The sequence below is a fragment of the Phycodurus eques genome, chromosome 11 (assembly GCF_024500275.1).
Source record: "Phycodurus eques isolate BA_2022a chromosome 11, UOR_Pequ_1.1, whole genome shotgun sequence".
NCBI classification, from domain to species: domain Eukaryota; kingdom Metazoa; phylum Chordata; class Actinopteri; order Syngnathiformes; family Syngnathidae; genus Phycodurus; species Phycodurus eques.
The window spans coordinates 8,490,791-8,517,130 of NC_084535.1; the positions used below are offsets into that span (position 1 = coordinate 8,490,791).

General features: G+C 41.0%; 1 protein-coding gene across 3 annotated transcripts; it reads right to left on the reverse strand.

Annotated features, from left to right (window-relative positions):
• On the reverse strand, positions 1 to 26,297 carry actn2b (actinin, alpha 2b). 3 transcript variants are annotated; one of them, XM_061690016.1, is made up of 21 exons: positions 26,001 to 26,297; positions 19,238 to 19,352; positions 18,986 to 19,105; positions 18,813 to 18,899; positions 16,302 to 16,389; positions 15,909 to 15,987; positions 12,131 to 12,212; positions 11,424 to 11,509; positions 10,695 to 10,787; positions 9,764 to 9,994; positions 9,523 to 9,670; positions 8,588 to 8,738; positions 7,358 to 7,466; positions 6,648 to 6,788; positions 4,197 to 4,379; positions 3,992 to 4,126; positions 3,578 to 3,757; positions 3,228 to 3,374; positions 2,537 to 2,602; positions 2,298 to 2,456; positions 1 to 1,532 (listed from the first exon to the last, which is right to left on the reverse strand). In XM_061690016.1, the coding sequence occupies exons 1-21, from the start codon at positions 26,130 to 26,132 to the stop codon at positions 1,374 to 1,376; spliced, it is 2,691 nt and encodes an 896-aa protein (XP_061546000.1). In that variant the 5' UTR covers positions 26,133 to 26,297; the 3' UTR covers positions 1 to 1,373. The 3 variants fall into 3 exon arrangements, with proteins under 3 accessions (XP_061546000.1, XP_061546001.1, XP_061546002.1); XM_061690017.1 differs by lacking the exons at positions 15,909 to 15,987; positions 18,813 to 18,899; positions 18,986 to 19,105; positions 19,238 to 19,352; positions 26,001 to 26,297 and having other exon boundaries at positions 16,302 to 16,369; XM_061690018.1 differs by lacking the exons at positions 15,909 to 15,987; positions 16,302 to 16,389; positions 18,813 to 18,899; ... (1 more) ...; positions 19,238 to 19,352; positions 26,001 to 26,297 and adding an exon at positions 15,420 to 15,525.
• Positions 26,298 to 26,340: the final 43 nt, after the last annotated feature.

Below are 26,340 nucleotides of genomic sequence, written 5' to 3' on the forward strand. Positions count from 1 at the left end.
CATTTTGTTCCTTAGATACAATGAAAAGTAACATGAGACCAATCGGGCTCTGTTGTTGGCCAAATCAGGATGAATGTGTGTAAATCTAAACAGAAATTGATACATGCATGAGCAAAGGAAATTTGTGTAATAATACAATGGTTAAGATATTTAATCAGCAAATACATTAAAAGCATAAAAACACACAAAAGAAAGTTTAAATTATTTATCTAAATAAACTTTTGTGTCTCGTGTGTATGTGTATGCCTTTAAAGCATAACTTCTTTGAAATATTTTACTTTTGGAGTAATGTTTTCTTTGTCCATTTGAGTAATATAGTTTGTGGGGGTAATTTGGGAATTCATTCATTGAGTACGTCTTTAATTGCTTTCTAAACTTCCTTAAAGGGAACATATTATGGAAAATTGAGTTTTTTAATGGCTTGTATACAAATAGTTGGGTCTCTGGGGTATCTGCCTACCCATCACAAATGTGAAAGTAAACAACCAAGTTAATCGTTTCTAATTTGCCTATTTCTGAAAATGTATCTGTCAGCGAGCCGCTCTGCATTTGTGCATTTACATAATAACCAGCCACATACAAGTTTCACTGCCCATGACATGATCAACTGGGGGGACAGGCGAAGATCCAGAGCCACTTTCAAACCAAACTGTCTGAAACACTAGCATGCAGAAACACCCATACCTCCCAAGGATGAGACACCCGTGCTATGATGTTAAAGCCAAAAGGTAAGCAGCGCCGCATTGAGTTACCATACATTAGCCACATTCACAAAGTAGTGTATGAAATTCTGCATCCACAAGTGAAAATACTTTGTAATGTACATTATACACTCTGGCCTCTACCCCTGCAAATCTGAAACCACTCTAGTAGCATCGGTCAGGCGCCCCAGTCATCACTGTAACAAAACCAGACTGGCCATTGGCCCAGCAGTATAAGGGGCAGGGTATACAGTCGCTTACTTGCATGAGGCAATTAGCCCCTAAAAATGGGCTAATTTCCGCAAGACAAAAAAATACGAGTGCAATAATTCTTGATCCTTGGGGTATTTTGATGAAAGCATGTCACAGACATGTTATTAAATAAATGTTTTAAATGTGGCATAATTTGTCTCCTTTAAAGCATCTCAAAATGGGCTTGTAGATGGTATCAGGCTTTAAGTGGACATGGTATTCCCAAAGGGTAACTGCAAGGACTTATTAAAACAATGCATGGCATTTTGAATATGGATATTTCAGTGAATCTAGCAGGCATCTTTTAGCAGGCAACGAATGAATCCAAACATTCAACACAATTGAACCTCCTTTCATTACAGATTCCCTAAATTCCTAAATCAAGAAAATGGTAGCGGGCGGAGGCTGCCATGTGAGGGGTTAGAGGTCGCTCTCTCCGTAGAGGGCGGTGGAGAAAGCGGTGTAGTCCAGCGCCCCCGGTGGCGCTCCTAGGATTTTGTAGGGTGGCATCCTCATGATGCAATATTCGGCTTGCTCGGGAGGCAGTTCTCTCCTCAGTTCCTCCACCAGGATATAAGGCTGTCAATTCAAAGACAAGGAGATGATAAAAATTACAACTCTGTATGCATAGCCCCGCAGAGTAAACAGCTGAGTATGAGCCTTAAAAAATAAGCAAAACAAACAATACTGTATCATGAACATTGTTTTCAAATGCGCACAATCACAAATTCTGGCTGGTGAGTATTTTCTCGTGAAAAGTTCACTGTCAACACACCAATAGAAACTACAGGCGAGCTCGGACAGAAAGCACAATGCACATTGTGGGTACAAAATTAAACCGTTAAAGCTTCTGTAAGTAATAAGAATGTCCTCCTTTTTAGGAAATAATTCTAATACAAAGTGCGAACAGAATGTGAACAATGACACAACAGCATTATAAACAATGTTTTTGTTTAATTGTCATAAATTGTAAAGTGGCATATTGTATAAAGTTAAGAAATAAATCAAACATTTCTTACTCTCCCGGAGTTTCATTAAAAACAGACACACACACACATGCTGTTCTCGTCTCACTGAGAGACACTTGAAATGATCACACGTCTGCCTAATTTCTTGAGCATCTATGTCCAATTGAGAAATCGTCCTCTCTTCAAAGAATTTGTACCACACACATCGCATAAAAGCCTGACTATATTACTCACAACAGCTAGGACCTCACAGCATTATGTGCAAACTAAGTCAATGTACCACTTGTACTGAAGCACTAATAACTTGTGTGTGTGTGTGTGTGTGTGTTTATCTGTGTTGCTGTATTCAAGTAATTCCTATTCCTCACACACAAACCTTGTCAGCCGCCAGAATCCGGAAGGATGCCACAACCTGCTCAGCAGTGTCAGTATCAGCAGTTTCTCTGGTCATAAAGTCGATGAAAGACTGGAAGGAGACGATTCCAGTGCCGTTGGGGTCAACAAGGATCATTATCCGGGCAAACTCCACCTCGCCCTAAATGGGATACGGACAGACAAACAGGTGTTTTGAATATTATGTACAAACAATGGAGATGTGCATCGAAGGCACCTCACCAAATCATAGCCCATAGAGATGAGGCAGGCTCGGAAGTCATCTGTTTCCATGGCACCATTTTTCTTCTGTGGTAAGAGTGGTCATCATCCATAAGTTAGAAACATGAAAGTAAGGCTCGATTTATAGTGCGGGCCCAAGTGCCCAATTCTAATTTAATGCTTATATCCAATTGTTTTGACAGTCAAATTACATGCGCAGATGCCGTAGTTGTATGTAAATAACGGTAAAAAAAACAATAATAGAAATATGAAAAATGTAGTTGGGCTGACTTTAGTCTCTCCCCTACTGGCAGAGGCGGTGTATTTACATCACCAATGGGTGTATTTCAATGACGTCGAGCATTGACGGGCTATAACCAATCCATGCACATATCCGATGTGCATCGGATTTGTATTCACATTTAGAAGAGGCCTGATTCCCATCTGAAGATATCTGGTACCAATTTTTATTTTATTTTTTATTTTTATATTCACACTGCATGACACATAGCCAGATAGTGACACACACACACACACACACACACACACAATCAGGCATGAGTCACTTGAACCACACAGTGTAAACCCAGCCTAATAGTCAGAGTAGATTACAGATGACACTGAAGTATCACACTTGGAATATTTTAAGATTCATTTAATACACGTATTAATGCAGACAACGTAAAATGGACCAATCAACTGTGATCTTTACCCGATCGAAGTGGTTGAAAGAAGATCTGAATTCATTCATCTGCTGCTGGCTGATGCCTTTGGCGTCACGGGTCAGGATATGGGTTTCGATCTCGTTGATGGTACGGGCGACGGTCGTGAGGAGCAGCTCCCAGCCGACACGGATGTGCTACACATGCAAATGCGATGACAACATGGAAGACAGCGTGAGTAGGTCCATAGTTTTCCCTGAAATAGTGGCCTTTGGCAGCACGGTGTACTATTGGTTAGCATGTCTGTCTTTCAGTTCAGGTTACAAAATAAGTGCAACTTGTTTGAAAGGAACAAAAGCAAATAACTAAATGTATTTTATACAAAAAACTCCTATTTTACCTCCATGGTGTAGTTAGTGTGTTTGTTGTCAAACACTAGCGACTCCTGGATGAGCTGGTGGTCTCCCTCCAGCTTGTCGATGTTGGGCTTGTATGCGACGATGACGTGCTCGCACTGCTTCAGTTGGGTCATCTGGTCCTCCAAGGTGCCTCCTATCTCCAGGGAGCAGCGTCCAATCTCCTGTTCAAAGAGGTCAATTTAATTGGTTGCTTTATAAAGATGCTGATCTAAAGTTACCATGGCTTCTAAATACCACACAATCTTTGTCACAGCCTTTGTTCTGACCACATCTTCCCCATATTAAAGATCAATAATGTCTGTCTGTTATGAGGATGCCTCCATTACGTACAATGTATTTAAATATTATTATCCTCCATTACATAGCCATTCCCATATGAAAGAGTCATGTCTAACCTCCATCCTGGCCTGGATCCAGGGTCCAATTAGATTAGCCTGTGCGGCAAACTGCCGCCTCAACCTTTCATGGGAATGCTGATGTGCCAACTCTTCCTGCATGGCGCTGTCCCTCTGAGGAACCAACTTCTTAACCTAAAATAACACACAGCTGACTGCATATTGAGAAATTTGACAATTGAATGGTTTTCAAAGCGGTAACTACCTTGTCCCATTTGGCAAGGAGCTCGTCGGTCGTGATGGTGCTGTAGGGGTTGATAATGTTGGCCTTGATCCCGTAGCTCTGGGAGATTTTCTGCACCTCATTGTGGATTCCCAGGATGGCCTGTCGCTCAGCATCCGCCTCCGGGAGAGTTGCTTTGAACTGCTCGTGAGCCGCAATTAGACTCTGGAGGCAGGCAGAGAGGAAGACAGAACTGCTGGAATGCTGTTAAAATGTCGACGTTTTGTCAGGTGTGATTTATTTTTTCTTCAGTATACAAATTTGATTTGGGAAATCATCAATCAGTTTAAATTAAAATCAAATGATAGTAAATTGGACTTGGAGAATGTTAAGTGTGGTACTACACTTTTATATCAACCTACTTTCATGGCCACCAAAGTGTTATGTAAACTTTGCCTGTACAGTATAGAGGTTTTATGATGATGCCAGTTTGATCCTGAAACAGATTACTGTAATTCAGTTTCCATTAATTATTTACCTCATCAAAAAAAAAATTCATTGAAGACTCTTAATCTGGGGTGAGCAAACTTTTGTTCTTAAGGGTCACATTTGATTTTTAAAACAGATGGGCCCAGTCAGTTGTGGGTGAGGTAAAAAAAAAAAGCTTTTTAATAAAAAAAAAAAAAATTAAAATTAAAAAAATTAAAATCCATCCATCCATTTTCTTTACCGCTTATCCTCACGCGAGTCGCGGGCATGCTGGAATAATAATAATAATACTGTGTAATTGTAATAATTTTTCTATTTAAAATTTTTTTTATTATAATCTATTAAACAATTATTTAATAAAATACATTCATTGTTTAGTAATAGTTTTTATTTTATTATTTACAATAAATAAATTCAAAAATTATTTTGAAAAATGAATAAGAATTTCACTAAAACTTCATTTTAATAAACTTTAGTAAATATTGTAAAATGAAAAAATTAAAATATAAAAAATACATTTAAAAATTAGGGTAAAACACTAAGTTAATGAAAAACAAATTACAGGACTCAATTATAATAACAAATTACAACAATTAGTAAATAGAATAAATATATATAAGTGTAAAATTGTCTCTTTTTCACATATTTTTTATTTGATAATTTACAATAAATAAATTTAAAATTATTAAAAAATATACATAGACACTATACGGTATTGCCAAAAGGATTCGCTGACCTGCCTTGACTCACATATGATCTTAAGTGACATCCCATTCTTAATTCATTGGTCCACCCAATGCAGCTATAAAAGGTTAAACTCTTTTCCAAAAGGTTTAGGAGTGTGTTTATAGGAATTTATGACAATTTTTCCAGAAGCCCATTTGTGAGGGTATACATGCGTAATGTTGGACGCATGGCTCTCAGTCTCTGCTCTAATTCCTCCAAAAGTGTTCTATTGGGTTGAGGTCAGGAATGTGCAGGCCAGTGAAGTTCATCCACATCAAACTCTCTCATCCGTGTCTTTATGAAACTTGATCTGTGCACTGAGAAACTCATGTTGGAACAGGTAGGGGCCAAACTTACCACAAAGTGGGAACTGTCCAAAATATTAGCCCCTGAGCTCGTGTGAAAGGAACTCTGAATGCATCAGCATACCAAGAGATTTTGAGCAGCCAAACAGTTTGGGCATTACCCCTTTCCGTTCTAACATGTCTGTGCACCAGTGCACAAAGCAAGGTCCATAAAGACATGGTATGGCTGAACTTGACTGGCCTGCACATAGTCTTTCCCTCAACCTGATAGAACACCTTTGGGTTGATTTCAAGTGGACAGTGAGCCAGGCTTTTTCGTCCAACATCAGTGTGTGACCTCACAAATATGCTCCTGGAAGAATGGGCAAAAATTCCCGTGAACTCACTCCTAAACCTTTTTGAAAGCCTTACCACAAGAGCTGAAGCTGTTACAGCTGTAAAGGGTAGACCACATCATATAAAACCATATGGATTTACAATGGGATATCACTTAAAATCATATGTGAGTCAAGGCAGGTGAGTGAATACTTTTGGCAATATATTCTTAATTATGAGCCAAATTTAGAAGGAAAATACATGACTGCAACAAATATTACAGGACTCTTGATTATGTAATGTTCAGTGGGTCGGATTAAAGAACGAAGAAAGCCATACTTTTTCCACAGCTGCTCTAAATTGTCCATTGGTGTGAAAGTGAGCGTGTGTTGTTTGTCTAGTTTGTCAAGTGCAATTGACGGTCGACCACTCCACGGCTCCAGCTGCAACGCTAATAAGAACAAGGGCTCAACAAGACAAATGGATGTATGGAGTTTTCTGCACACAAGAAGTGAATTATTCAGTCACAATACTTTGATTTCAAGTAATTCATGCGACCTTTACCACCCTGCTGATTTTCAGATAAACTCAAACTACAGTATAAGGAGGTCTCAGTGTGACGTATTCTCCAGCATTGTCCGCGGTGCTGTGAGCCTACCTGGACCTCCTCTATTGTGTGCACCATAAACATGTCTTGCAGGTCTTCCATGGCTCCCTCCATCCAGTTGTTGAAAGGAGCAGACCGCTTGGCAAACTCCAGGAACAATTGATCGATGGTTTCCAGCAGCTTATCTGTACGCTGGAAGAATTACGACATGAGATAAATACGGGGGAAAAAAAGACTCAAAATGCCCAAGATGACCTCTTCCATACAAATCCCTTTACAAATACTAGCCCCCACCCCCATCCTACACACACACACACACACACACACGCACCTGTTATGAAGATTAAGCCCAGAGAGAATAACATTAACATGGCCTTGTTAACCCCAATTTTGGCTCGGTCACTGGAGGATTGTGTTGAGTGGGACGTGGACAGACAACGGGCCCCCTGTTGCTGTCATTCACACTTAATCCTCAGACCTTTTCCTGGGCCATCATGCAGTTGCAAGTCAGGAATGGTCAGCATGGTTCAGAAGAAGTGGCCACTTGGAATGTAGCCAGTCATAGGCCACATGATGACAGCCATGTCTCAATCCAATACCATATGAAACACCTCCTGATATTTTTGTTGAAACCAATAAGCATTTACTGATTGGATCATTAGCGCACTCTAGTGGCGACTTTCCACAGAAGCAAAGACATTCGTTTGTGATAGCAGGCAGACTCCATGCTCTTCTTGCCCCTGTATTGTAATACTCCTCACCTCCAATGCCTCCCTCCTTTTCTGGGTCAGGGTTCCAAGTCGGTCCCATAAGTCGCAGATGCTCTGGCAACGCTGGTTTACAGCTGCCACGTCATGGTAGTCCAGCTCACTGGAAAAGAAAACATCGACCTTTATGTTGGAATACATGATGTTGTTTTCCCCCCCAGAAAGGATGGGAACATTTATTGTAGTGGGTCATACTTCATCCAGGACATCTCACCATTAATTAATATCGAAACAATGAACCAAAACAAAAAAGGAACTATGCCAGCGCATTTAGGCCACAAGAACACAGATATATACATAGTACTATTAAAAATAAATAGATAAAAATAAAACATAAATAAACTTTTTTTTCCACACAAATGTAGCTTTTGCAAAACTCTGGCCAGAGTGAAGACCTTTCCATGACTCTGTCTTCAGTGTTTGTGTGTTTCATTTCAAATGTGTGGCATTACCTCATGTATTTATTTTGAATGTATTCCGCAATAGAAAAAAACCTAATGACATTGTTGTCTTATGTGTTCTGATTTTATTTTGCACAATAAGATGCAGAGGCAATTGGATTGAATATATTAAGTCACGCTGTGTCCAGTTTTTAGTAAAGATGAGTGTGGATTTTAAAATATATATTTAAATATATGCATAAATGTGCAGGGCAGAACAGTGCAGGAGCGGATAGCACATCTGACTCAAAGTTCGAAGGTTCGGGGTTTGTATGTGAAATATGTATGTCCTTCCCAAACTTACTGTACATGGATTTTCTCTGGATACCTACCAAGTTTCCAAAACAAGCATGTTAAGTTCATAGAAGACTCTAGATTGTCCGTAAGTATGAATATGAATGGTTGTTTGTCTAAATGTGCCCTACGATTGGCGGCACCCAGTCTAGCTCAAAATGAGTTATGCTAGGCCCCCACTGCGATAATAATGAGGACAAGTGCTATAACAATTGGATGGATGGCATCAATTTCCATCATTTAACAAATATCTCTCAACAGTCATCAAGTGTTGCTTTTTCAAACTTCTGACTGGTGAAAATTTACGTGAAGGCCAACGAATGTGTTTGATTTGTGATTTTTTTTTTTCAAACCCCAGTGGTCGGATGATTTATGTTTTTAAAAATATCCATGTACATGTGGGCTTGGCCTCAGCCATTTGTGGAGTGACGTCACATTCCTGATACACTGTCTCGGACAATGACTACAAAAGTCGAGTGGGTCAGCGTACTTTAGCTCCTGCGCAATGGCGGCAATCTGCTCCACTCTGTCCTGGTGGGCTGCCAAGTCGCTCTCAAAGGCCTCGTGTTTTCGAAGCATTGCTTTTATTTGTGTCAGGGTGGCTGTTTCGTAATCCTTTAGGGAGAGTAACATTTCTTTGCCTGATAGGACACATTGGAGAAGAAAGAGATTAGTTGTTCAAACATAGACTTTCTCATGGTGATAAAGAACACTATGGACTGATCCCATCTCAGCTCAAACCTAAAACAAATGGCAGAGTATTGCAAAAGAAAGAAAGTGTCAAGACAGAAGGTAGAGATGTGCAGAATATATAAAAAGTCTACATCCCGGTTCAAATGTAAGATGTTTGTGATATAAAAAATGTTCACCAAGATAAATAATTTTCAAACTTTGTCTACCATTAATGTGACCTATAACCTATGCAATGTAATTTTAAAAAAAGAGAGGGGAAGAAAAAATAAACTGGGACTGTACACACCCTAACTGGGGATGTGTCTGTGTTCAGAATGAACAAATCTCATTCAAACTCATGTTAAATGGGAGTCAGACACAAGAACAGCTGAACTTTAATCAACAGCACTTTACATGGTGGCAATTGTTGTGTTATTTTTACTTCCCCACTCGAAAAGATTAATTTTAATTTCAATTGAGTTGTACAGGTTATAAGTCACACTAATGCCAGAAAACATCTTGAAATGATTTATCTGTCTCATTTTTTATATCACAAAAACCTGGCATTTGAACAGGGTTGTGTAAACGTTTTGTATCGACTGTATGTACAAATTGCGATTGGCTGGCAACCAGTTCAGGGTGTACCCCGCCTCCTGCCCGAAGATAGCTGGGATAGGCTCCAGCACTCCTGCGACCCTGGTGAGGATAGGCAGCTCAGAAAATGGATGGATGGATGGATGTACAACTGCTCACCGCTTGCCCAGTTTTCATGATTGTTGGCTTTTTGGCGAAACTTTTCGGCCAGGTGGTCCAGTCTCTCCAACCTGCGAATCTCTGTAAGGAGCCACTCCTCGTAGCCCTTCTCTGCATGCTCCAAGCCCTGCCATGCTGTGGCAATATCCTGGAGGCACAATCAACACGCTTCTGTGACTCTCTCTGACCCTGGCAACTAATGATGCCAAGTTCAGTGAAGGAAGGATTTAGAGTAACTTACAGACACCATCTTCCCCTCGGAGGGCATGAAGGCGGGCCGGTTGCTGATGCGCAGCTTGGTCTGCAGGGTGTTGAAGTTGATTTCCAACTGGCACTTCTCCTGCACCTTGGGAGGCTTGTGCTGGCGCCTGTAGTCCCTGAAGTCCTCCAGCTTCCTCTGCATCTCTGCCATGGTCTTCTCCGGGGTCCGGTTCTCCAGCCAGGGAGTGGTGCGGCGGATCCATTCCAGCAGCTGGATGGGCCGACATCAAGGTAATTATGACATAATGCGACATGATGTGAGTGGGAATACTGTGATATAGCTTTGCATGATTCAATTAAATAGTCAAAAACCAACTATTGTAGCTCCTGTCTAAGAACCACCTTTTCTTCTGATTAGCTCATTTACAGATTGATTATGACAGCATAGGATTGTAAAGTTGTTTTTATAGTAATTTTGAATAAATCTCTTGTGAGATTTAATAGTGGGGAAAACTGACAGTTCAAACGATGATTATAAATTATGTGTATTATAATTCATCATTATAGCATTATATATCACGGTCAATAATAGTCTACTTTCGACTTTGCAATAACTGTACATTTACAGGTAATACTGCTGCATGACTAGACTTATCTGGATCTATTTATGAACTGGCTACACGTTTTTTTTTTAACACACAGTTCATTCAGTGTACCATAATATGTGTTGACAGACCTACTTTTATGTATGATTTATCGAAAAGGGATTGTTGTGGAAAGCAGAAAATCCCTTTTGAAATCCTTTGAGTCTCACTTCATTTGTCATGTGAATTTAAATAGCACTCTTGATGTCATTTACTTTGTTGGCTATATGTATTATATTTCTGTTTTGTCATTATTTCTAGTATGTGTCACAATCTAAAAATCTGAACATGAATATCTACTTGCACAACATTTTTCATCATCATTACCTGGCTGGCCAGCCTCTCATACTCCTCCATCAGTTTCTCATTCTCCTGGTTTACTCCTAGCACTTTACAGATTCTGTTGGCAGCTGTCTCAGCCTGAAAGAGAGAGAGAGAGAGAGAAAAACAATCTTATTGGAGTCAGTAACAGTGGGCCACGCTGAGAGTGATTCTATCAAAAAAAATCCAGCATTTTCTCAAAATGTCCTTTTTGGGGTCACTATCAATTGGAATGTGCTAAGAGAATGAAAACTGAACTCATTAACACATTGGTTCTCAAACTTTTGACACCTCAAAAAATACTAATGACTGACATTAAAATACATTACCTAGTAAACCAAAATGTTCTTCAAAAACAAGCCAGGCTTTAGTCCTAAAGATACATTTAATATTATTGTAAGCCACTGTAAGATTATGCACAGTTTGAACACAAACACTGAGCTTAAATGTAGGAAAATTGAATTCATTTGAATAAGATTCAATAAAAATGTATTGCACATAAAAAATAAACGTATAGTTCTAAAAGATGAAATGCAAATGATTACACTTAGAAGTTGAATATAACTGAACTATACTTAACAAATATACTGTACTGGATTAAAAGATTGCATAGTTTGAACATTTAATTGAGTGATTCTCAAAGGGCTCCCTCTCATGGTACACCTACCACTCTCTACACTGGCATATAAGGATGGAAGAGCAAATCATGTTATACGATAAGATGATTTTAAGTACCTGCTCCGCACCAGCAAAAGCATGATAGAAGCAGGACACATATGTCATGATGGCTCTTTCGTCAGGCTTAGGGGTATTGATGATATCTGCGGAGGAAGTGGTGTCAAAATGACAAGAATGGAAACAAGAGACATTATTGTAGTGGACAAATGACAGAATAAAAATGTAAAAAAAAATCCTTGTATTGCAACTGTAACTACAATTCAAGCTGTAAGCAGCTATGAATGGCGCTTGCACCATTTGAACGAAATTACGATCAAAGGTTGATGCCATGTGCAGCCTACATTTTTCTTTGTCTACATACGTAATAAAAAGTAGTAAAAAAATGCCCAGTAATTTAGCATCATCCATCTTTCTAGGATAGGTGCTTCCGATTCGCGCTTATTTAAGTACTGTATAATCCCTCGTAGGAGTTCATCAAAGGCCTGGAATTCACCCAAAATGCTGCTGCTTTAAATCAAAATAGCTGATTTCATGAACAATTTATGCCATGGGTGATTGGAGACTGATCCATTCCTCCTGTTATAATGGTCATGTCCACCCAACTTTGTGTTGCTCGGTAAAACGGGTATCGGCGCTCATTTTTTTCGCTACCAGTTGAGTTTTGAGGGGTTTTCTACGGTACTCCTAAAATACATTTATCCATGAGTGTCTCTAAGCACAAAATCCTAAAAACAAAGGTCTTTTCAGCTTTCCGACATGATTACCTTCAGCATCGAGCATTTTGGGAATGTCCAGGTGTTTCTCTGCTATGTCAAAAGCCAGGTTCAGGTTGCCCAGAGGATCATCCTAAATAAAGAAATACAATTCCACGTGACTGAACAGCAATGCAAGACTTAAAATGTCACTGAACCTGACCTTCACGCTACAGCAGACACGTTATACTTCCTCATCACTTCCATGCAATTCTCATTTATCTGAAGATCTGTAGCTTAAAACGCTCACTTCTAACTTTTATTAGAGTGATGTGCAGCATTTGATCAATGAGGTCGCTAGTGTCTCAACGGGAAAATCAATAATGTTTTGGCGCAACAACTGCAGAATCCACTTAATGACTCCTTGTATCGTTAATTCTGTTTTAGATAAAGCAATTTATCTTCCCCATCATAGTGGGGTGTTAAATTCTGTCAAAAAGCCACGCAATCTGCAGAAAGGTTTGATTTGCACCAGCACACAAAATGAATCCATGAGAAAAAAAAAATCTCTACAAATAGTTTGATAAAAGCATTGCAACATGCTGCCAATTTTTTGTCTTGAGTTTGTTGTCACATTTCTGTCAGGCCAATTATACATTACTCGTGCGCTCAGTGTAGTAGTCTCGCCACGCTGCACTATTTGCATATCTGTTGTTGACCAATACTGGCCACTCATGCCAGTGTAGCATCTGCGCCACTGCACACTGATTGAGGAGTATCTGCAACATTTGCACAATCGACATTGTCCCAGATTATCGCACTACTCGTCACTTTAAACTGCATACATTCCTTGAAGTCTCGACGCCCTTTGCACAATGGTCATTGCACCGGACTATTGCTATATTAGTAAAATTGTCAAAAAATATAAATTATAATTGTACCGGCATTACCAGATTACTAGCAACCTTTTACTGCTCAGTGACTGTTTTTCTCAATGTCTTTATGTCTCAAAAGCATCTGTTGTCGTACTAGAGCGGCTCCAACTACCGGAGACAAATTCCTTGTATGTTTTTTGACATACTTGGCAAAATAAAAATTATTCTGATTATAACTTCATTCTCTTAACAAATAAGATTTTATTCTTGTAATATTGAGGCTTTTTTTCTTGAAAAATCCTACTTACAATAATTCGTATAACATTACATCATATTTTCCCAGTGATATTACGACTTAATTCTCGTAACTTCTAGACTTCTTTCTCGCTGTTTTACTTCCCCCCCCCCCATTGTAGATTAAAATTCACTACAACAACAGTAATGAGGGGTTCATTGCATTTTGAGTATCTTCTTGTAATTTTGAGAGAGTGTGGGGAGTGGCGTATTGGACCAACAGCTTAGAGTATCCCTGCTAACTGGACAGTCGGTCTAACTGGACAGTCGGTGAGGATGTACGAAGTGCTGCTGCCATTGTCTCTGCACCACAAAGGTGGTTGCTCACTACATGAATGACAGGGCCAACTGCTCCACGATCCAGCAGAGGAGATGGAGGGATCAGATGATGCCAGGATGGAAGCTTGGATAGACTAGAGAACACCCCTAGCGGCTCTATGCTTCAACAATGCAAGCCCAAAAGGGCCGCTCACCTGGAGCCAAGCTCAACAGCTGCACAATGATACTGTCTGCAATCTAAAAAGTCCATGGGTGACTGAGAGTGTGAATGTGTGCATGAGAGAAAGAGGGGGAAAAAACAGTGGGAGGGAGCAGCTACGTTCCAATGTGCCTAGGGGTGATACTCCACTAAGCTAGTGAGTTCTTCTTAACTCTCATGAGGACTAGCAGCCTCTCACGGTGTATGTGACGTGACTGTAATAACAGGGGCGAGGCCGAGGTCCACGGGGTCGAGGCTCGTGTTTCTGTGACCGTTCGAGCCAGAGTTGAAAAGTGAGGGCTTCTGGTTGCAAGACTGACAACAGACAAGTCAATCCTGCTAAACAGCTACAGTGGCCACGCTTGGAATTAACATGCTCAATCGTGATCTCCAATGTAAAAATTCTAATAGAAAACACTCACAAAGTGCTCTTGTATAAGGAATATTCCCACAATAGGGAACGTGTTAGAGTTCCTTTTGCATTATAAGGATGTGACAGAAGGCAGGAGGAACACCTACACAGCTCCCCTGTTCATACACCAATGAAGCCACAACATTCAAATGAGATACAGAGAAGATAATATAATGTAGCCATCCTCTATTTTATGTTACGAGATAATGATAAACATGTTCCAAGAGGGCGACACGGTGGACGACTGGTTAGAGCGTCAGCCTCACATTTCTGAGGACCGGGATTCAATCCCCGGCCCCCCCTGTGTGGAGTTTGCATGTTCTCCCCGTGCCTGCGTGGGTTTTCTCCGGGCACTCCGGTTTCCTCCCACATCCCAAAAACATGCATGAATTGGAGACTCTAAATTGCCCGTAGGTGTGAATGTGAGTGCGAATGGTTGTTTGTTTGTATATGCCCTGCTATTGGCTGGCAACCAGTTCAGGGTGTACCCCGCCTCCTGCCCGATGATAGCTGGGATAGGCTCCAGCACGCCTGCAACCCTAGTGAGGAGAAGCGGCTCAGAAAATGGATGGATGGATGGATGTTCCAAAAGTTCCTTACATACGGGCGCACAATATTCCCAAAACTAATTTGAATTCAAATGCATATACACATGCATCACAATCGATCTAAATATCCCAGATAAGTTTATTTATTTTAGTACAGCAGTTCAATTCAAAAGTGAAACATATATTATACAGAATCATTAAACACGTGAAAATACTTTTCAGAATGCCAATTCCTACGTAATTTACATATTAAAAATCATTTTGAATGTTTCTCATGTAATATTCTAATTTCTTGAGATGGTGAATTCTGGGTTTTCATTAGCTGTAAGCTAAAGATATTAAAATTATGCAAAATAAAATAATGAAATATTTCCCTCTGTCTGGAATGAATCTATAAAATATGTGAGTTTGACCTTTTGAATTGAGCTACTGAAATAAATTGAGTTTTGCATGATATTGTAATTAATTGAGATGCACTATACAGAACACCACATTAGATACACCACTAATGAGATCCAGTACAAGGGCTAAAATAATAATGCACATTTTGATTGACGCTATCAACGAGGTATTCATTATGACGGCATTTGTAGTAGTGAAAACGTCGTATGGTTAAAATTCTTTGACTTTTTTTAGAAGTACACTGCATCCTACTGAGATGTCCTTCTAATACTTTTACCCTGCTCGTGCAATTAAACTATAACTACACTAAACTCAGTAGTGGGGGTAGTGGTTAGAATGAACTCTGACTTACAGTTCTGAGGTTCTGGGTTCGAATCTCAGCTCCGGCTTTCCTGTATGGAGTTTGCGTGTTCTCCTTGGCTTATTTTCGGCAGGTAGTCCGGCTTCATCCCACATTCCAAATTCATGCATGTTAGATTTATGAAAGACTCTGTATTGTCCATATGTGTAAATGTTACTGTGAACGTTTGCTTGTCTAAATGTGCCCTGCGATTGGCAGATATTGCAGGGTGTATCTCGTCTCTCGCCCACAGTCAGTTGAGATAGGCTTCAGCTCAACCGTGACCCTGATGAGGACAAGCGCTATACGAAATGGATGGCTGGAACTCTCTGACAGTGTCAATCAAAACATGGAATTAGTTTAACTCAATTCCTAGTGCACAGTTTAGTGTGTTTTTATCTGATTACACTGTGAAATATTATTTTGCATGTGGATGGCAGTCATGTTAGTGTTTGGGGCTGACACAACATCCTGGTTACAGGTGAAACACACGCACGACACCTTGCTGAGCTTAGAGTAGTCGAGCAGGTCGGGTCTGTGTCTGTGAATCAGGGCGCAGAAGGCCAGGCCGTCCTTCCAGCTTCATCGGCCGATGAGCAGAGAGAGCCAACATGTCAGTTCACAGAGGCACCTTTGCAAATCAAGCCACTCCTTCAAGGCTATTTAAACCATGACTTTTGGGGAAGTCTAAATCATGCCAAAATCTTGCCTAAAGTTTTAATTTGACAGGTTATGCTTCTAAAGTAAATTTGCTAAATTTGACACGGTAACTATAAAACACGACAAATGATTAGATTGTGTGTTCATTAAGAAAACAATTCTGACATATGCTCTGAAACATATCACATCCATTACTTTGGGAGGTGGAAGGTAGAAAAGTATTCGATGACTTACCTGACATGGAAGTTCTGGACATTGACATTCCTGTAGGGGGCGGTCTTTCTCTGACACCACAAGAGGAGGCCCTCTTTGGCTGATGTTTCTGCACAGATTTTAGAGGTACAATAGTGGCTTCGGTCACATTATGATGATGTCATGAGTGCTTCTTTACCTTTTCTGGTATACATTAACAGACATTATATAGTGGTGCCTTGAGATAACAGTGACACGACTTCCAAGTTTGTCGAGATACAAGCCGCTGTTTGGCCGATTGTTTGCTTTTTGTCAGCAGACATTTGGCATACGAGTGCTGTATGGTGGGAACTAACCCAACTTATTTTACAACAAGCGTCAATTTGGCAGATAGAGAACAATTCTTCAAAGAATAGGCTTCAAACTGTTTAATAACACGCCCAGGTTAGGTTTACTGTCAAACTAAACAAAACAAAGAGGATTATAAACAACCACATAACTTTGACTTAAAGTCCACTCGCTTAATGCTATAACATAATAGGAAACACAATAGACAGGCAGCGATTGGTTCGCGACCGGTTCAAGGTGTACCCCGCCTCCTGCCCGAAGATAGCTGGGATAGGCTCCAGCACTCCCGCGACAATAGTGAGGATAAGCGGTAAAGAAAATGGATGGATGGACATTAGACAGGCTAAGGAATACGATCTACGTATATTGCAGTGTTATAACGGATATTTGATCACAAACGGTGCAGCAACACATCATCATCAAATCAAATAACATTTTATTTGTATAGCACTTTTCATACATAAAAAATGCAACCCAAAGTGCGTCAAAGAGATTTAAAAAAGACAAATCAAATCGCAGGATGAATACACAAACCCACCCCTACCAGCCCCATGGTAAATGCAGATACAGCCATACGAACAGTCATACCCAAACACACACACACACACGCACGCAGACACACATACACGCACACACGCACACGCACACACACACACACACACACACACACACACACACACAGAAACTACTGACTAAAAGTGTAGAGACATGGCAACAAGGCAAGGCACTGAGGATCCAGGCTAGGAAGGACAACCTGTGGGAGTCTTTCACACCGAGAGGTGCCACAGCTCGCAACCACAGACGATGCCACCACAGTAACCACAACAGCTGGGGTAGACTGTGTGGGACCCCAGCCCACCCGGCCCCAGGAGGCTGCAGGATGGCATCCCCGCGGGCAGACCGAACACATGAGTAAAATAAGAATATGTAGTACATGTAGTCAGGCAACATAACACTCACAGGCATATATTTTTTATCCCCTGCGAAAAATTACTACTATTACATTACTGCAGCTTACTAAGACAGCTATCATCGGGCAGGAACTGGACTGAACTGGTTGCCAGCCAATCGCAGGGCACACATAAACAAACAACCATTCGCACTCACATTCACACCTAGGGGCAATTTAGAGACTTCAATTAACCTACCATGCATGTTTTTTTGGGATGTGGGAGGAAACCGGAGTGCCCGGAGAAAACCCACGCAGGCACGAGGAGAACATGCAAACTCCACACTGGCGGTGACGGGGATTGAACCCCGGTCCTCCGAACTGTGAGGCAGACGGTCTAACCAGTCGCCCACCGTGCCAAGCAAATAATCATTAACTTAGAATTTTATGGCTGCAACACGTTCCAAAAAAGCTGGGACAGGGTCATGTTTACCACTGTGTTACATCACCTTTTCTTTTAACAACATTCAATAAATGTTTGGGAACTGAGAACACTAATAGTTGAAGCTTTGTAGGTGGAATTCTTTCCCATTCTTGCCTGATGTTCAGATGCTTCAGATGTTCAATAGTCCGGGGTCTCCGTTGTCGTATTTTCAATGGGAGACAGGTTTGGACTGCAGGCAGGCCAGTCTAGTACCCACACTCTTTTATTACGAAGCCACGCTGTTGTAACATATGCAGAATGTGGTTTGGCATTGTCTTGCATAAATAAGCTGGGGCATCCATGAAAAAGACGTTGCTTGGATGGCAGCATGTTTCTCCAAAACCTGTTCACAAAGAGGTGAACCTCGCCCCATCTTTGCTTGTGAATGACTGAGCAATTCAAGGAAGCTGCTTTTATACCCAATCATGGCACCCACCTGTTCCCAATTAGCCTGTTCACCTGTGGGATGTTCCAAACAGGTGTTTGATGAGCATTCCTCAACTTTCTCAGTCTTTTTTGCCACCTGTCCCAGCTTTTTTGGAACATGTTGCATGTCTTTGTAGTGTATTCAGTTAAATATAGGTTGAACATGATTTGCAAATCATTGTATTCTGTTTTTATTTGTTTAACACAATGTCCCAACGTCATTGGAATTGGGGTTGCATAAAGTATAATAGCAGAGGGGGAGGCGGGAAATGATTAATGGCATTTATATTAATTTCAATGGCGAAAGATGATTTGAGACAGTGTTTTGAGCAACGAGCATGGTCACAGAACATATTAAAATATCTCAAGGCACCTCTGTATTTTAAAATGTGTTTTATCATCCCACCTTCAACAGAAATGTCCTGAATGGCAAAGCGGAGGATTATTGTCCAGATCATTCCAAGCGTCATCTTTACATTCCCGTCCACAATCTCTGAAAAACGAACACAAATCATATTAGTGAACAAGATGGTGATACAGTACTTTCTGTAATTTATATTTAGCCAAGGCCTTTGGTACCTTCTGCTCCGATGGAGACCAGTTTTACCCCTTTGCTTGTGATGAAGTCCAGTGCTTTGTTGACATTAGCAATCTTGTGAAAGCGCATCTTCCCTCTGTCCGGCTTAGGTAACCTCTCACCTGCCAACATGCCATAGTGGGAAGGTCATATGAATAAATATTGTCCACATTGAGTGGTAATTACAGAAAACTGTTCAAACAAATTTAGAACAGAACAGTCAGAAACCAACTAGTACAACAATTTAATCTGACCTGAGATCACTTCCAGAAGCAGCATGAGTTTCAGTCCATTCCTCAAGTCTTCTTCAATGTTTTCAATTTGAGTGCCAGCTTTCCTCAGGTGGGAGTTACACCAGGCAGTGAAGGTCTATCGGAACAGAGACTCCAAATCAATCAAACTTTGAGACGGAATATAACTAAACATTGTATTCCGCAGTGGCAATGTGCAGACCAGAGCATGGTTCCAGAAAGAGCAGGTCTTATACCGGGTATGGACTAAAAACAACAAGAATGGAGAGGTTACAGACAAAAGACAAACAGAGGTCGGGACCAGAGATCCTCACTTACTTTTTGAGCACCGACAACATTCCTTTTAAGAAGGTACTGGACCCCCAGTTTCTTGAATTGTTTGAGAAACTGCACCTTTTTATTCATCCCATTTCATTCCATTCTATGGTGACCAATCAATGGTTTCATTTTTGTTTGGTGGTGTGGCGTGAGCTTTTCTAATCTGAAATAGGTGCCTTGGCTCAATTATGTTTGGGAAACAGTGACCAGTACTGACCCAGAAGAGTCAAATGTCATTTTTTTTCAGTCTGTACATACATAGCATCAGAGCAAATGTGCTTTGTGAGATACTGTAAATCCAGTTAAGATGGGATTATTGTCCTTCTCCTATTTTTGTTGGGTCGCTCACTCGCCAACATGAATGAAGATCCGGGAGCCGACCACAGAGCTCAGCATTCCGGCTGATATAAGGTGTTAAATATAGAGCGCTCTGGTGTGCTTCATGATAAGGGACCCACCAGGCGGGAATAACGTCAGAATGTGCCGTTGTGTCAGCGCAAGCGAAAATGTCATGTGGACGGAGAAATTGTTCCCTGTTGTCCGTCACTGTGCTGACACTTAAAATGCGATTGGTTACAGGCGCAAGGTGGCTCGCTTATCTAAATCATTCTTCCACGTCACTCTCATTACAGAGTTAGAGATAAGAGAATACCTCTAAATAAGTGCCAGAGTGGCAAACATATTGGGACTGTCACATCAAATAGGACAATTTGCGTTTGAATGAATAGGTCAAAATATGAACAATGCCACCTTCGGCCTCTAATGTACACCACGGAGGAGGAGATATTCAGTGGTTCAGTGAAGTCACTTAAGACAACACCTTTTGAGAGGAGAACCTACCAGCAGATTAGTTGAACCACTATGTACACAACACTCCATAGAAGACAGAGGAGAGGGAGAAACTAAGACCTTGGAGGCTAATGCGTTCTTCTGTTTAGCTGCCTCCTTTTTCAAACGTCAGGATGTGACCCATGGATTAAGACAGATGATGAAGATTCCTCTCACACTCCAAAACATGCATGCTAGGTTCATTTAACACTCCAAAATGTCCTAGGTGTGAATGTGAGTGTGAATGGTTATTGTCTATGTGCCCTGCTATTGACTGTCAACCAGTCCAGGGTGTACCCGCCTTTAGTCCAGCTGGGATAAACTCCAGCACAGTCGCGACATGAACGAGGAAAATAATTTTCAATAAATGGATGAATCGAATATTTGTTGTATTGTGTAAATTTAACAATAAATGAAGCAATTTGAGAATTGATTTTCACATCCTTGCACCGCCTGTGGCTGTAAAGCACAAATACATTTTAACATTCAGAGCAAAAAGGCCATCACATTTTACGAGATCTCCCCCTGGGTGTGTGACTTTGAGCTGCTGCCATCCTTGTTACAGAACAGCAGCCTGCTGGTGCACCAAATTTGACTCGGAATACAGTCGCAACAATCCCGCGGTCCATGTTTCCAAGCACTCAAGACTCCCTACCACATGGCGGTACTGGCCAATGACGGCTTGGACTAAAAATATTTATGAATCACATACAGCAGGGACCAAGCCTTACTGGCTGATGCTTCTGGGGCCCCGCTCGGGTGCTAGGCTGAGAGCCTGAGAAGGATGGAAAATAAATGACGAAGGCTAAATAGAAAGACAACATGAATATGAATGTTTCCTTCACTCTGATTTTTATTTCCATTTTACATCACACAGTTTCATTCCACTCTTTTAAAGGTACATTTATGCAGATAATCTGGTTTGGTTTGTATGCCTATAAAATACGACAAAATAAACTGTTGTTTAACTCTTCAAGGTAAAAGAATAGTCAATTTGATGACGTGTGTTTCAGATGAAAGGGTTCACTCTCATTTGAAATGAATGCAGATTTCCAACTAGAGCTAGGAACACATGGTAAATGATCGCAACGTATTCCACTGGACAGCCAATGGAATTTCTCATCTATTCCAATATGAACGCATATAAAGGCAGAATTAGAGTGTATATATATCGTCACCTGCAGCTTGTGGGGCGGCCGCATCAGTCGCAGCCAGTTCATCATCCATTTTGCCAAGAATAATTTGCAGACAACTAACAAATTGTTGTCATTCGTGTTTGCCTTAAAGTATCTCAAAACAGCTGAAATGTCTCCTACTCCAGCTGCCCGAAAGCTTTATGTCAGTCTGGTGAAGCCTACAAAATCTACACTCTTACCTTAAAAGTTGAAAACTGTAGGCTGTGAAAATGAAGAACATGCTCATAAGTGTTAAGTGTTCAGTCAGGGTGTGCGTGAGTATATTACAACCAAAACCACAATGGCGGTTGAAAACAGTTGGAAAACATTTGGATGTTCTTTTTTTTTAACGAATTGGTTAATCCGCACGTTCTGAACCACGGGTATGCGGGGGTCTACTGTATAGTGGTACCTTGATTTATGAGTGCACCTACTAACGAGTTTTCCTCAGTTACAAGCCGTCGCTCGGTCGATTATTTTACCTTGTGTTGCGAGCAGTTTATCCCGAGACTCTTGCTCAACTGAGCTCTCAAGATACTGTTCATTGAGAGTTCTCAGCTCCTTACAGCTCATCAGTATGGCACTGACACCAAAACCTACTGGGAGCGTCTTTGAATTTGACATCAATATTAGTCTTTCTTCACAGAGAATAATGAATATATGACAACTGTTGTATTATCTGTTTATTGCTGCACCATTTGTGTTCAGTCCATTGATTAAAGGGTTATAGCCATAGATATGAAGACTAGATATACCTGCGCGCTATAGCAGCCCGGCTAACAGATGTGGCTATGTGGCGGCCATGTTGCGGAGGTCGACATTCCCATCAAAGTCAATGCATGGACATCGAATTTAACTCATAGTCTGCTTATTTCTCAACTGATTTTCATGAGGTTTACTTTTGGGTCAACGTCAAAGTGTATGCTATCAATACAAAACATTTCCAAAATATATATCTATTTTCTTTTTTTAACCTGCATGTACAAGCCGTCGCTTGGCCAATTTTTTTGTCTTCAGTTGTGATAAAAGGGTTGGACTTTTGAGCCTTAAATTGTGGCAGCAAACATTGCAACTAGCAGTAGTTTGGTAGATAGTGAACGTTTCTTCAAAAAAGAGGCAAAGTACTTTTAAGTTGTTTATTTCCATTCCAAGTTCAAGTTTTTTTCCAAAACTAAACAAACAGTATTACATGTTGCGTATTTAACCAAACTACACAACTTTGTTTTATGAAATTCCGCTAGCCTAATGTTGACATACAACGCAAAATGCCATAGACGGGATAATGAAACAAGCATCAATGTGCAGTAATTATAAACATTTAAATGAATTATACATACATACATACAACCATACTTACAGCCACAAATTCGTAATCCTCTGTGAAAACCAACTAATAATATTGCAGCTTAGTTGTGACGATCTTCTGTGTTTCATCATCAAATCTACATGTATTATCCCTGTCTGTATCATACTGGTGGATTGGTGGACGACTGGTTAGAGCGTCTGCCTCACAGTTCTGAGGACCGGGGTTCAAATCCAAGCCCCGCCTGTGTGAAGTTTGCATGTTCTCCCCGTGCCTGCGTGGGTTTTCTCCGGGCACTCCGGTTTCCTCCCACATCCGAAAAAACATGCATGGTAGGTTAATTGAAGTCTCTAAATTGCCCCGAGGTGTGAATGTTAGTGTGAATGGTCGTTTGTTTATGTGTGCCCTGCGATTGGCTGGCAACCAGTTCAGGGTGTACCCCGCCTCCTGCCCGAAGATAGCTGGGATAGGCTCCAGCACTCCCGTGACCCTTGTGAGGATAAGCAGCTCAGAAAATGGATGGATGGATGGATGGATGTATTATACTGCCTGGTGGCCAAGGTGCGCACACCAGAAGAAGCACAATGTAAAACACAACTGTAATGGACATTGAAGCATGAAATCGTGATGCACAACTGATGAATTCTTTACATTCCATTATATTACATTATTACTGAATGTTTTTAGAAAGTTAAAAAAGACTGTATAGTGCTTTTTTTCTTATTAAAAACACATTGCAAAAATGTTAAATGTCTTTTGAGGAATGAAATGGAATCATGTCAAGACAACAGTCATGTTGTCACCTTGTGTTGCTACAAATACACGGTTTCCTCATCCTACCATGGGGGCCACAGGGAGGTTAAAGAGCTGGGGGCCTCCAGTTGTGCAAAGAAGCCAAATCAAAAAGCCCTAAAATCAACTAGAGAGCATGGGGGGCCTGAGGCTATATTCAGTCAGCCTCGTGCAATATTTTCTGTGTGCCGTCGCCATAAACAAAAGAATTCCGCGCGAAGAACAGCGGCTTAGCCCTACTACAATGCTGGCCCGTGGCGGTGGTTAAAATTAGACGCAGCGTCCATTCTAAATCCCAAGAGTGTCACCATGTGTTGGGAGCATCTGTTGACAGCTTGCATTCCAAGCGTATCACCGGAGAGAGAGCAGAGCCGCTGGAAAGCAGGGCTATTGTTAGTCTAGCTGGTACCCGCCGCATCCGTCGGTCAAAGAGCCAGGGGGGACTAGACTTGATGCCTGGAAGTTGGGCACATTGTACTTCATTTGTAAGAAATTTAGATTTTTGGCACAGATCGTCGGCACATACGTAAAATCGCTATTTCACCAATCGATGCCAGCGACATATCTTGACAGGCAGAACAACTGCATGCTCTTCCGCTAGATGCAGAAGGTGAAACTAACCTGTGTGTCCACTTGTTGCATTTTACACAACAGAATAAAAGCTTTGTGTTTAACTAAACAGGCCCAGAATCACGCTAAGTAAATTTCTGAGTAAAGTGAGATGAAATTATTATTATTTCAGTATATATCTACGTTTTGTGGCATTTTTGTTTGGTGGTGTGCCATGAGATTTATATCATGTAAAGTATGTGACTTGGCTCTCTAATCAGGGTGGGAACTAACTACTATTAACACCAAAATACCCACTAGTAGTTTGCCTCACTGGTAAAATTTGTCCAACTTGTATGCAAAAGTTGTCTTAAGTGTGCAGCACGTAGAGGAACTACTCTTTTCACTAGTGGACTGAAGTGTCTTCCTAGTGAGGACAAAGAGCATATAGTACATTCTGCACTAGTAGACAATTGAGAGCTACTACTACTATTACTATTACTAGTGACATTATAAAATTATACTAGTTAACATGTAGTGCTTCACTAACAGTACTTGTGGCGTGCGCATGTCAACAACTGTGCAGTTTTGTCTCACTTGTGACATGTAGTTGTGCTACTAGTTTGTTAGTAGTTGTTCCAGAAGTGGAAAATCTTTGCGAGTAAGACATAGACGTTCTACTATTCGCCTGAATTGTCATAGAGTCCTAGTACTAGTACGCTCTTTGCCCTCAATAGTAACGCAACTATATTCTACTAGTGAGCCAGAACTGTGCCCTAGTTAGCAATTGTGTGCTACTAGAACAACTAGTTAACACCCAGTGCTTCACTAGTGGTACTCATAGCACAGATGTCAACTCATGCAGTTTAGCTTCGCTAGTCACATGTAGTTATCCTAGTAGGGTGACAAAGTTGTCCTACTATGGTGAAATATCATAAAGTAGTGAACATTTTTTACTAGTAACACTTACTTATATAGTTACCATCATTTACCGCAGCGCTGTTGTCTTACTAATGTAAGGTCCATGTACTAGTAAGCTCTTTGTCCTCACTAGCAGGGCAAATACAAATTCGGCAAAACTGCACTAGTTGACAAGTGTGTGGCACTAGTATTACTAGTGACATGATAAAGGTCTACTAGTTAACACTAGCTTAATGCTTTACGAGCAGTACTGGCAGCTTGCAAATGTCAACTTGTGCAGTTTTGCTTCACTAGTAACGTAGTTGTCCTACTCGAGCAGCCTTCCGAATTGGCATACAGTAGTGGAAAAACATTACTAGTAAGACAGTCATTCTACTCACTAGTGCCCTGAATTGTCGTTCTACCTTCATACAGCTAGTGAAAGCCAGTAGTGGAAAAATTTTACTGGTATGACACAGTTGTTGTACTAGTGCGCTATTGTCTTATTAGCTTCAAGTCCATGTACTAGTGTTCCTGGTGAGGACCTCAATATAGGGAAAATATGAGGCAAAACTGCACTAGTTGACATGTGCGTGGTACTAGCACTATTACTGACATTAAATACCAACTAACGCACAGTTTAGCCTTAACTAGTAACGTGATGTAGTTGTCCTACTAGTGTGCAGAAATGTCTTGAAGTAGTGGAAGAACGTTACAATTAAGACAGACGTTCCACTAGTGGGCTGGATAGTCTTAGTTGTGAGGACAGAACATACTAGTATACTAGTACATGGACCTCGAACTGGATATCAATGATTTTGAAGAAACGCTCAAAGGTCGTTTATGCCGACTGTCTTCGTTTGGGGTTTTGGGTGCGTTTCAGAGCCACTTTTGGACTTACTTTCCTCTGCTGTTGCTCCCAGGCCGGGTCGAGCAGCATGTCCCGGTCCCACTCGTCCTCCTGGAGCATGTACTCATCCTCGTAGCCGTTGTCGTAGCGCACTGTGGTCTCCATTTGGGTCATGGTCATCATCTTTGAGCTGGCCCCTCCAAAACTCGACTTCAGGTTGAGTAAAAATACAAATTAAATTCTTATTAAGGACGGGAAACTTCTTGTGGTTATCGCTCTCACTCGGTCACACACACGCACTCTCTGCCCTTGTCCCCACGACCTGACAGATGTCTGGCCCCGGTTGCTTTGGTCGTGGGGGGCGGTAGGTTATCATTGGTAGGGGCGTGGC

What these genes read in the sequence shown, in the direction of transcription:
- actn2b (XM_061690016.1), bottom strand. Translation starts at nt 26,132, where the DNA reads ATGATGACCATGACCCAAATGGAGACCACAGTGCGCTACGACAACGGC. An exon ending in CTTTCAACCACTTCGATCGG is followed by an intron (nt 2,603 to 3,227) that starts GTAAAGATCACA and finishes CTCTTACCACAG; the next exon opens with AAGAAAAATGGTGCCATGGA. An exon ending in GGATTCTGGCGGCTGACAAG is followed by an intron (nt 1,533 to 2,297) that starts GTTTGTGTGTGA and finishes TTGAATTGACAG; the next exon opens with CCTTATATCCTGGTGGAGGA.